General features: G+C 36.1%; 1 protein-coding gene across 7 annotated transcripts in view; it reads left to right on the top strand.

Moving 5' to 3' along the window:
• Nucleotides 1-12987, top strand: part of PTPRZ1 (protein tyrosine phosphatase receptor type Z1) — a 132735-nt gene that overhangs the window by 105743 nt on the left and 14005 nt on the right. For 4 of the 7 annotated variants that reach the window (XM_064702717.1, XM_064702718.1, XM_064702715.1 and 1 more), the window contains exons 13-16: nucleotides 119-263; nucleotides 7220-7311; nucleotides 10548-10633; nucleotides 12870-12890. In XM_064702717.1, coding sequence (XP_064558787.1) covers nucleotides 119-263; nucleotides 7220-7311; nucleotides 10548-10633; nucleotides 12870-12890 — 344 coding nt within the window. The remainder of the gene's footprint in view (nucleotides 1-118; nucleotides 264-7219; nucleotides 7312-10547; nucleotides 10634-12869; nucleotides 12891-12987) is intronic. The other 3 variants (XM_064702716.1, XM_064702719.1, XM_064702721.1) reach the window with 1 other exon arrangement.

Here is a 12987-nt window from a genome sequence, read left to right on the forward strand (position 1 = left end):
TACATAGTAAAAAATAGAGGTAAGTGATATTAAGTAGGCTCATTATAAGACACATTCAACTGTGCTGTGCTTTTCTCAGAATTTAAACTTGGACTGTTTCAATTTTCTCTGACTGCAGAGGCAAGTAATATTAGCCATGAGTCTCGTATTGGTCTAGCTGAGAGTCTGGAATCAGAGAAGAAGACAGTTATACCACTTGTGGTCGTATCAGCCCTGACTTTTATCTGTCTAGTGATTCTTGTGGGTATTCTCATTTACTGGAGGTAAGTTGTATTTTGGTTGATCTTTTTTTTCAGTCCTAAAGAGGTATGATTTGAAAAATGTGATGGGCATTATTGAGCTGGTTTACAGGAGGGAGACTGCATCATGTCTCTTACCTTGCCTTCGTATTGCTCAGTGTCATAAAAATGACAAAATAAAGTGGTTTCTGTCCAAAATACTCAGATGCTTTTTTTTTTTTTTTTTTTTTTTGCAGAGTGTTTAACCACTACAAATAATTTATTCCCCTATTGATAGACCTTAGTAAACAATAACTCATGATTGATGCCTAGAAACCAAGTGACTAAACAGAGCACTGGGAAAAACCAGAGGGAAAAGAAAAATAGACATCATGGCATGGGACTATTTACTATCTTTCCAGTCCTTTACCAATTAAAAAGGTAGTTATCAAGTTAGAATGAGAATCTATTGTCCTCAACAGGACTATGTAAATAAGCAATTCATATGGCACTGTAGGAGTGTGCTGATGCTCTGTGGAAGACAGAAAGGGGTTAGTTTAATGATACTATAATAGTGTAACTACTTCCTTAGTAGCTCTCAGGATGCTCTGTGATTAAAAAGTCATTCTACTTTGTGATTCTAACAAACTAAAATTAGCTCTGGTCTTTCAAAGCTTTAGTGGATAACTACGGATGTGTTTCATGTGCACATGTGCTCAGGTTTCCTCATGGATATGTTTCTCTGTGACTTGGTAATTTGATAAGCCAGTAAAAAAAAAAAAGGTAGGATAAAGGGAATTGATGCTTATCAGAAGTCATTATAACACATTATAACATAATCAGTAAGAGCAAAAAACTGTGTCCAAACTGTGAAATAAAACAGATCAGCTAGCATGGCACAGATCTCTTCCATACAGCTGAAATTACTTCCCTCAGAGAGGATAAAAACAGTGGCTGCATTCACATTGCTAACTGGGGATGGCCTCTGCCTTGTGCTAACCCCAAACTGTGTCTAGCATTGTGTGAAGTACTGCAAGTTGATCTGAACTAAAAATGTAACAGGAACCTCGTCAGCCGCATGGCAGTCTGTGGCAATGCTCAAGGCTCTGGCACTCTCCCACTGTTCTAGTTAAAATCAGTTTTCCTAGGGACATGCCTGCTCAAGCTCTCAAAGCCCTTGCACAGCCCCAAGACTTTCTGTATAGATTGTCAGGGAGGAAATGCCGTGGTGGGGCCGGAAGGGGGAAATAATTGCAAAAACTTCTATTTCAGGGATTGTCAGGAACCTGATCCTTCTTCCACCGTGCTAACACGTGAACTAGAAGCCAGGAACAGGATTTTGCTCTTACAGGGACTGTACAAAGAATTGGGAAGACAGGCCCAAAGATCTTCTTTCAGATGCCTCCAGAGCTTGTTTCTTCTTCCTTCATCCCAAATAACCCTGCTTAATCTAAAATGAAAAAAAAATGGTGAAGAACCATTAACTTTGGCCCTTTCCAAACTACTGACTACTGTAATCTCTAGGCTGTGATGTCAGGATTATGCTTACTGACTTTTCTGCTAGTCTCCTGACACTAGTTTTATGTTGGCCTATCAGGGTGTGTCCCACATGGGGACAGAACTCATTCCATCCCTGAACAGACTAGGCTGGAGAAATTGAGTTCAAGCATCCTTTGTTCCAGGCAAGTGTGCTAGTGAGTCAGACAGCCTTTGCCATGATTAAAGACACTTGATTGATAAACCTTGAGAAAGGTTTCTTCTGCTTTTCAAGGTAGTAGTTAATTGCCATAATAATTGCAAAAGTCATTTCTTAGTTTATGCTTAGTTGGATAACTATTCTCCATCCCAGGACTTGCAGCTAACCCCCTGCATTCTGAGAATCTTTTTTTGTCATTCATGTTATGCAACATGATTGTTCATATTCAACTTCCAAAGGGTTTCATCTCTGATGCTGAGCAGTATTTGCAATCTCTTCTATTTGCTAAAGAAGGCCGTGCATTTAAAGTCCCAGATTGTACAATGCAGTTCTAGTAATCCTATACGTTACAAGCTTGTTTTTGTCAAATGACATTGTGTTCATTTTGTATTCTTTCTCTGGGAATGAACAATTCTGTAAAACAGGTCTTTCAAAATGAAACAAAAATCCCGTTAGCAAGAATATCTTCTTGCCTTGAATCTAATCTTTTCTGTTTTTCTTGTGTACTACAAAATAAAATATGGAGCTCTTTTATTGTTAATCCTCAAAATTCTCTTGGCATTATGATAACACCAGTAACTATTTCTTATTTCAGGGAAATGTAACATAAGGACTATGCATCATAGATAGGACTTTACAGCCCTCTTTCAAAGTTGCTAAAACATTCACCTCTTATCAAAGACTGGAAAAAAAATCAAAATATTGAGTTCATTGCTATGTAGATTTCATTAAGCCTGGAAAATATTAGTAGAAACTGTGTAAGATATTTCTAATGGATTTCATTTGTTTTGAAATAACTGCTCTTAGATGTTAATGTTTCTTTTTATTTTGCGCTTTTTCCCCCCTAATTTGGACAAATTATTTTCACATATTAAAGTTCATAAAAAACACGTTTACAAGAAGCTATTCTATAATTCTTTTGCAATGGTAGTACAGACAAACCATTGGTCTATCTCAGCTGATCACATGAATGAATAATGCTTTGGGTTGTTCCCACTATTAGCTCCTTATTAGAATATTCAAAAGGTGTGTTATTTGGTTTAAAACCAAATAACTACCAAGAGCAACAAGTTCCAATCTCTCAAGGTTAAAGAAAGGCAAAATTATTTATTTCTTCACTTTAATGATTTGTATCAGAAAAATAATTCTGTACCATCTGTTGTTTGGGTTTTGTGTTTTTTTTAAATGAAATTGTTAATCAGCCCTTGAGGAAATTCCTCAATCTCTTCACTATCTCATTAGGCACAATTTAAATCTTTTTTTTATAGATATTTATTTCTCTGTCAGGGATTAAAACTTCTAATGGCAATATTGTCTAAAGATTGAATAATTACCAGTAGGAAAATACGCCATTTTTAACTACTCTGGTTTTGTGTATCTTTTTTAATTCAAGCAATTTTCAAGCAATGTAATTTTCCTTTCATTTCTTCAGCATGATTAAGATTACAGTGGAATAAACAAGGAAATTCTTTGCCCTGTTTAGTGGCCTTGCTGTCCAGATAGACTTTTTAAAATAGCATTAGAGAGAATTTTCTGTCCACATCTACAGTCTATCCATTTCTTTCAGTATCTGTCTACTTTCTGAGTTCTTGCAGCAGAGATGTGGTGGGAATACCTGAATGTACTTGCTCTCTTCTTTTCTTAACAGCTTCCTTATTACTATTTTGCCTAATTATTCATATTTGTGCAGATCAGCTTTTGCAATGTTTATTGTAGGAAGAGCTTAGGAGAATAGTAACATGGTTACAGCTATCAGTGGGCCTTGTACCATTCAAAATTCTTTTTCAACAAACATATGTGAATTGTGGTAAAAGACCAGCTCTGATGACATGAACCACAAACTGCTAATGCACTTCCAGGTCCATTTGCATCTGTAGACACACTGAGTATCAGCTGCTTGTCATGCAGCCTGTTAGACATTTCACGATAACAACACTTCAGAAATTACCAAGCTGATGACAGACAACACCCTGAGTAGTTATTTGCATTTTAAATTTCCTCTATCACCTTATATAATTTGAACCATACCTGTCAGAGAATGTTCATTTTCTTAGCTATCATTTGAACTAATGCCTTGAGTCCTGTGATAAGTTTATGGGAACAGAGTTGAGAACCTTCTCTGAGGATCATTAAACTTGTACATGCAGAAACACTTAAACCAGATTTAAATATTCAGAGGCCACACTCATCCATCCATAAAGGAAAAACTTTTCAACAATGTGCCATGTCATAAATGAAAGTCTTAATAAAACATGACAATTAAAATTCCACTTGACAAACACATAAAATTAATTGCAGCTATTTAAAAAATGAATAATTAATATCCATTGAGGATCCACTTATAGATCCTTTGGTTTCACCAGATCTTTAAATTATCTGTAAATTTAAAAAAAAAATCTAGTAAGTGTTTGAGAATACGTACTGGCAGATAATCCTTGAGCTCAAAAGACGCTGAAGTTTTCAGAGAAAGAATAGTCATGCCTGTAAGACCACAGTGCATGAGCAGGAGAAGCACAAACACATCAGTCCCAGGTGGCTCTGGCTGGCAGAGCTCCACTCCCGTGCCGGGTCCCCGGGCAGGATCTCTCTGCACCCACCCCCAGCCCCAAGGGCACGGGGTGCTGTGCTCCCTGCCAGCCTCAGCACCAGCCCCGCTCCAGCACTGCCTGCCCAGGGCAGAAATCAGGGCACCTTTGGTCCAGGGACACAAATGCTTGGAAATCTGTGTCCCCCACAGTCTGAGGCCTGGCCGTGTAGTCTCATGTAGCTGCCACTAAAGTGTTCATTCAGATCCAGTATCCCTCCTGTCAGACTGAAGTGCTGCTGCTGCTGCTGTACAGATCCAGACACTGTAATTAATTCAGTGGTTTAGCACTGCCCCCATATATAAAGTGTGTGTTTGAACAAGTGCAGTGTCTAAATTACAAATTACAGTTTTAGGTTGGAGATCTAAGTGCTGAGATGAAAGGTGTAAATTAAATAATCAGGTTATTGAGTGATGGGACCTTTGTCTGGAAGTTTGAAATAGTCATCACTTTTTTCATTAACAACAAGTGATAATTAACAAGATGTGAGTATTAACGTTAGGTTTAGTCATGAAGGCTTCCAGTGCCGATGCAGAAGCAGATGGAGTGCCTATTTATGAGTCTTATTACAGGTTAAGTCAACTGCTATGAATTTGTCTCCTGAATGTGCTAAGGGTGTAATTTATTTTCAGCCACAATTAATTTTTAAAGATTGAAAATACATTGGCTCAGTGAGGGATAATGAGTGTATGGCATAATATGAGGACATTGTAAGTGCAGCTTTAGATGTGAAAGTCATTATGCTAATTAAATTCTTTACAGCTCAATCTTTTCTCAAGCAAATAGGTGACAATGTTAGTCCATAAACCTTACATGTGTTGGTTGTTCACAAGCAGTAGACGTTTGGGAAAGACAATTTTTAGGTTTGGAGCTTTCACATCAGACTGTTTGGCATGTTTGGTTGGTCAGTTTTTAATAAACACAACACAGCATTTGCTGTGCCCAGCAGACAGGGCCAGACTTTCCAAAGTGTTTCATGATTTGAAGACTTGGAGACTTGCCTGCATTTCACAGATATTTCACACACAGTTCTGATACTAACTCTCGAGTTTTGTGCTAGCATGGAGACAGCCTCTCCCACCTCAGCAGCCACTAACTGATGCTAGAGACTAACATTTAGAAGGGTGTTCCCAGGTTCCTGCAGAGTGGGTTCTTGGTCTGCATCCAAAATTGCCATTTCTAAGTGAAACCACGTACATAACAGATAGTATTGCTCCAGATATCTCATGCAAAGTCAAAGTTTCTCTGTGAACATCACAAATACATGTTTAGAGAATTCTAGCTGTACTTCAGATTTCATTGTCATGTGAGTTACCAGAACTATTCTGCATGTCTCAGTTTTCTTTTAGGTAGCTGTCTTCTTTTTCTTGTGTTTTAACAGAGTCTGTATTGTACACTGATAGAAAATTCTCAACACATTCTGAGAATATGGGCATGTTTTCCAGAGGCTTAATTCAAATAAGCTTACCAACGTCTTTATTATCTATATTAATGGTTCTGGAAAGAATGACAACAGCAACATATTCCCTATCTGTTTCTCAAAGTATCTTCAAAATTTATTTCTGTTTATAACAATTATATGAGGGTTTTTATGACTGCAGCGATACAGGAACAGAATGATGCAGTTTTTATGACTGCAGAGATACAGAATTTAAAATAACAGTGATTACACAAAGTAACAATCATACAATGGCTGCAGCCAACAGATCTGAAGAAGCAGAATCTTGTAAATATAAAATGAGATTAGTATTTTCATGAGGCATATATTTATTTTGAAATTTAATGATTATGAATAATATTTCAGAGAGATTAAATGACCCAAAGTTAAGATTGTTATTAGCATGTCTAATCATATGGAGATTTTTTAATTAAAGAGGCTTTGCAATGTTTACAGCAGCAGTTAGTTATTCATTCATTTGAATAGCTTGAATTCTTAACAGATGCTATTCCTATTATCTTCACATCTGGATTATAGCACAGATACAAATAACATTTTGAGTCATAGTTAAGGTTGGTTCCATTTGCATTCATACGTCAATGTTTTTTGCAACAAAGCTAGCATCTCCTCGAGTTAGAAATCCCCCTGTTTTTGTCTGTCAGCTTAGGGAAGTCCTCCTTGGTTAAGGTGTCTCTCAGTGTTGTGATTACGTTATGAAAAGTTGTTTAGCCCCAGTCACAGCAGTTCTAGAGCCGCTGTTTTGGCAGTTACATGTTGCTTTTGTTGCATTCCCATGTCTGAAGTAGCACTTGTCAATGAATTGCCAGAACTGATCTCAAACATTGCTCCATCTTCAGGCTAGCATCATCACCTGAAAGGGAACAGTAACTATTTAAGGGAATTTGGATAAGTAAGGAAGACAGTGATGTTTTTTGTACTTGGAGTTACACAGCATCTACAGTAGCTCCTGATGCAGAGTTTTTCCTTCAGCTGTCACTATGTCTGATGTGTGCTCTATCTTCTGCTTCTGGTATAGGTAAAGATGCATGAACTATGTATTTTGCTGAGGTAATGTAGTATCTTCATGTTGTATGCATAATTTGGTGATGTGCTGGGGGAATATTTATATTATAGCAGTTGTATTTGACACTCCATGAAAACTGGTTTTCAAAACTATGATTTTTCTTTCTGACTCAATAATGCCAGAATTCTAAATCATCTCAGCTAATGTTTTGTTGGTTTCTCTTTTTCTCAATTTTTTTGTATATTTATTCCTTTCTAGGAAATGTTTCCAGACTGCTCATTTTTATTTAGAAGATAATACATCACCTCGAGTGATTTCTGGTCCCCCAGCTCCAATCTTCCCAGTCTCAGGTATTTCTGGAAACTGTTCTGTGGATCAGTGTTAGCTTTTGGAAGATGCTGCTTTATATGTGTCAATAAGAATTCTTCAAATACTATAACATCTGTAAACCAGAGATTTGTAACGTCTTGTACAGATCTGTAAAAACAGGTACACTTGATATTGGCAGACTTGTGTTATTAATGGTCTCTTCTGTAGGTAACTCAGAAGAGAAATATCTTCATTTTGCAGTGTTGCCTCAAGGATTCTCTGTGCTTTGTAGCCATGTAAGTGCAGCCTCCCTAGAGTGGCTGCTCATGTAGCCATCTGAGCTACACTAAATAGCTCTAGAGACTTACACCAGCAACAGACTCTGTTGTATTTCTGCCTCTAATTGGATTTGTCACCTGTGTATAGAACATGTCCTATTCTTTATATCAGCAGGATGAGGATGTGCCTCATCTGTCTGCAATTCACTTGCAATTACAGTGTGTTCTTATACTTATGTATTTTACTAGCATAATTACTATGGTATAGCTATGTGAACCTCTCATTAAAATAATACAGAAGTTCAGAATATTATTAGCATCTTCTGATTCTACATCCACCACATTTATTTGGGGAAACTGTTTCCTTTCTTTTCTCAAAGAGTATCACAGGAGCACATGCAGCCTTCCAGTTTTTTCAGTCTGTGTAGAATGAAATAGATTAATTTCATTCATCTACTTAAACCCAAAATCAATTAATTCTGAAGCAGATCCTAAGCCACATTCTCACCTATGAGACAAGGTTTTCTTGTTCCACAAGTAATTTTTTTGCAAACTGTGCTATTATACAAGGAGATGGATTTTCATGGAGTGACTAAAGGAAGAAAATCAGCCCTTGTGTGAATAACTAGTAAACACAAATAAATCCCAAACATTGGGCTTCCATTGTTACTGAATTGTAGACATCTTTAAATGCATCTCGTATGGATTGATGCTATTATGAGATGCATAACCTATTACTAAACGGTTAAAAAGCAGAGCTATGGCTTGATTTCAGAAAACATGATTATATAAGAATAAGCAGCAATGGCAGGAAATCTCTGCTTTAACTCTCCATCATTAACTATATTGAACCACAACTGTATCATTTTCTCACAATTTTTCCTGACCAATTCACCTTGGGGGGAAAGTGTTTTCCATTTCATAATTGCACTTACAGTTATTCTGAGTGCCTAAAATGCATGTTTTGAAACTGGAGGTTTTCCTTCTGAAATAGTGATAAATACTAAAGAGAAATCTTTTTTCTCAGTGACTGAAGATAGACAACATATTTTATGGAAAGAGCTACAAGCACTGAGGAAATAGTTTTATTTTGCACGCAACAGATGTCAAGTGAACAGTTATTGTGTTTTCTATTGCACAGATGTTTCAACAGTGTAATTTTAAAATTGCATCTAATTACAGTATAATACTAGAAAATAGTGTAAGACAGGAAGAGTGTTTTGCAACTGCTAAGTTTAATTCTTATGGCTGTGACCAAAATGACACTCCACAGATCTCATTATATATTTTTTCCTTCCATAGAATTATATGCTAAGTTTTCCTTCCTTTCATTGGCATAGATAGGAGATCTGCAGTTATTCACAGAAAATGCCATGGCTCTTCACAGCACAATTCAAAGATGCATTTAAATAGTAATGAATTACAGGGTAGGATTCAGATCCACTATCAAACTCTAAGTAGTTTGAAGTGATACTTGCCATCCAGATATAAAATACATTCCTGGGTCCAGAAGTGATTGAATTGGGAGATTTGCACGGGCAAGGAAACAAAACCTAAGATTTATTTCTCCATTATTGTACTCACTCTTTGGGTCATTTACCTTCCCTTTGGTTTTGTGTTTGCTTACCATTAGGATAAACACTTCATGCCAGGTTTCATCTCCAAAGTGTGGAGATTGTGTTACACATTCGTTCAGCTTCTCTTAGGCTTGACTGGATAAATTCACTTTTTGTATTCTGATCCAGTCATATAAGTGGGAGACCAGATGGATCTTAGTGCAAATCAACAAATTCTTGGTAACTGAAAGCTAAAATTATTAGGTGGGCTAAATTCTGAACATCTGTTGACGTGAATAACAGGTCCTTGTTCAATGTTTCTGACATTTTGTTCACATATGAAATGGTGATGAAATTACAGATTGTGAAATAAACATATTTTTAAACCATGAAAGGCTTTAAAAAAAAATCCAGCAAAATTATTATTCGGAAACAAATCTCAGTGAAATAATGTCATCCTTTAGCAGATAATTAGCAAACAGATGACTTTGTTTACACAGCATATTTGCAGTAAAGAGAAGATTAAAAGTCTCAAAGGTTTCTGATGTTATTTCTGATGCATATTCTACACAAGTGTTTTTTGTATTTGTCTAAAGTAAAATGGGGATGTTACTTTAATCATATTTATTCCTCAAGAGTGTAGATGTTTTCTTTGCGAGTAGCCAAAAAGACTTAAACATAAATCTTTCATTTAAAACTTGAAGTATGAATCCTGATGTGGAAATCTGTGGTCAGTACTGCCGTGATCAAACATAAGATTATTATCAATAGGTAATCATGGAACCACAAGGAGAGCTGGGAGAAAATTCTGTATGGAAAGTAGTCACTAATGCAGTAAAAGATGAAAATTAATTCCTGTTTCTTTTGGATGCCAATGCAAACATGCAAGTGTCAGTTAATGTGAAAATACTGGCATAATAATGCTTTAATTGAGTAGGCTTGGGACTATGGGGCTCCAAGTTCCAGGGCAACACTGATCAGCTGGAGCACCCCGACAACTCTGCCTAATCACTCCTACTTTATCAGTATTATTCAGAGCTGTGCTCTCTCCTTTTGAACATCTTGCAGCAAAGAGCTAATCCTCCCATGTCTCCTTCAATTCACAGGGTATTTTGTGCATTATTATATTTACAGACAAGCTCAGCATCTTGCAGAATCAGCTCCTTGATTTGGGGGGCTTACAGACAGCGCAAGACCTAGCAAGGCATTTTCATTATCTTCTTTCCAAATAATAATTTAGAAATGTACAAGTGTTAGGTAACTGTTTCAGAAATGTTAATGGCATCAAAGGATGTTGTATTTTTTTGGGAGTTGTGTATACAAAGTTCATGCCAAGAATTTTATTTCAGGATGTTTTGTGGATTGCCTACATATAAACTTCATTATATGTCACTGGCTTTTTCTTCTACATAAATATATTTTTTGTCTTTTCCCACCCCTAAGATGATGTTGGAGCAATTCCAATAAAGCATTTTCCCAAACATGTTGCAGATTTACATGCAAGTAATGGTTTTTCTGAAGAATTTGAGGTATGGCTCTATGATGTCATCTTTTTATTAGCACGTTCAAATAATGTTAAGTTTAAATGCCTGCAAACAAAAACAGGGGTATTACATTCTGACTTGGGCACCAATTTCATGAATGCATGTAAATGTGAGTGATTTGATGCATAAAGCCTAGGGAGATTCCTAAACTCAGGACTGGAATACAAATGGGAATGTTTATTATTGTGATAAAATACTGAATAACTGTGTGAATAAACTGTGCAAAGGCAGAGCAATGTATATGGTTTATCAGATATAGTGATACATCTAAAGCTTTTCCAGTATTAATGAAAATTGAATTTTGCAGAAGCTACTCATATTTGCTTGTTCCATTTACAGAGAAAATAAAATGGAAGTAATAATGAGTACAAGTGGCAAGACTTCTGATTAACAGGGGAGCTAATGTAGTCTTCATATGTGGTAGTGAAAGTTTTACAGTTCCTTTCCTAAAGCATATGGTTCACAAGAGGTATTTCAAAATGTTGAAACATGCTCTAATCTATAATGTTACTATCACCATATGTAATTAATGATCTTCATTGTTTTTCCCACTTGTGTATTGCAATCATTTTAAATATGGGTATGTTCTAACTTAATTCACATACTTTTTACAAGAGATTTCTAATAAAATCAGTCAGTTGGGATAGAGACAACTATTTTAGTAGATCTATATTAAGGTAAAATACAATAGTAATAATCCTGTTGCAAAAACAATAATGAAAGTAAAAATTCAGAGTTTTGTATCTTCAGGTTTTACTTTTGTTTCCCCAGCCAATGTATTGTGATCCAGTCAACCAAAAATTCCATGTCCTTCACAGAACGTTCTTCATCAGCATTTCTTCTTGAATTCATTTAACATCCAGAATATCCATTTGACTGTGGGACCAAATTTGTAAATACTTGTGAATGTCCAGTACATATTCATACAATTACACATGTGTATATGCACTGATGGAACTGGGCTCCAGCTTGGCTAGCTGTTAATAAGAGCAGATGTTGAAGGACTGTAGGTAAATACAATGGATACAAAGTTCTTTCAGCATTAGTCAGTGCAGCAATACAGAAATCAGATTGTTCATTCTAAATTGATCTTTTCCTACAATTTTACTTTTCCTAAATTACAGCGGTGATCTATAGACCAAATATAGTGCATGTCTCTGAGCTACAGCTGCAGCATTTGAAATATTTCTGAAAAAAAACTAGCACCTGAAATGTTAGTTTTGACTATTACAAAAAAAATGTCAGTGTCCTCATAATTTGTTGGAGATCTTTTTTGCCTTTATGGACTACTCCAGAGCTAGTGTTCAGTTATTTTCTCTACTGATAGAGAACTTAGAAGATTGGAAAGAACTGAAATATTGTCTTTTCAGAGTTAGCATATATTTGAAGAGTACAAGGGTGGTTCAGATTTTTTTTTTGGGGGGGTAGCAAGTTTTCTTTTTCTATTACTACAAAATAACTCATTAAAGATATATTTTTTAAACCAAAAACAATATTTCATATATGCATTTAAATAGATTAAGGTGATTGACATTAAAATGAATTCTGAAGAGTGTTGGGAGACACCATTAGTACTTTTAGTGATGGCAATGTATTTGCTGTTTAAAAATGTGAACCTTATAAATGCCTGAGTTTCCTGTCAGCTAAAGTAATCAATAAAATGAATTAATTAGTGAGTCTTACAGACTTTGTGGCTGTCTTGTCCAGCCTGTCCCTCTCTCTGCGGAATTGCTGGCTTCGCCGTGAGACCGCAGGCTGCCTGAGTGAGGGCTGTAGCTCTGTCTCTCCCAGTGCTGTCAGGCTGGCTCACTGCACACAGTCCTGCTCCAGGGGAGGTTTTGCAGCTGAATGCAAAGAGAGCAAAAGCATTCCTCAGGGAAACTAATGCATTTATAAGGACACGTAAAGATTCCAGTGAACTGTTACGTATGTAGATAATCTGGCTAAAGTCTGTGATGTTGCTCATATGTACAAGCTTTCATTGGCTTAAGGTCTAACATTAAAGATAGGAAAAGAGATTCCAGTATTTTAATTGGGAAAATTACCTCTTGTTCCCTTTAGGAGTTATGTCAAAATATTCAGTTTGTTGTTATTATGGATATATTGCATGACCATAACTGTTTTCCATATAGTAAATGTAATTTATATAAACACTTATCCATTTGTTCTGTGCTGTGGAATTTGATTTTTTTTACTTTTTTTGCATTCATTCCCTCATTAGACACTGAAAGAGTTTTATCAGGTAAGGAATTATTTCACTGCAATTTTTTTAGCAATGAAGTAGTTGTAAAATATCATAGATAATTGGGTATAAGGTTGTGGTTCTTTTCATGCTTGCC

This window comes from Zonotrichia leucophrys, chromosome 1A (assembly GCF_028769735.1).
Source record: "Zonotrichia leucophrys gambelii isolate GWCS_2022_RI chromosome 1A, RI_Zleu_2.0, whole genome shotgun sequence".
Lineage (NCBI taxonomy): Eukaryota > Metazoa > Chordata > Aves > Passeriformes > Passerellidae > Zonotrichia > Zonotrichia leucophrys.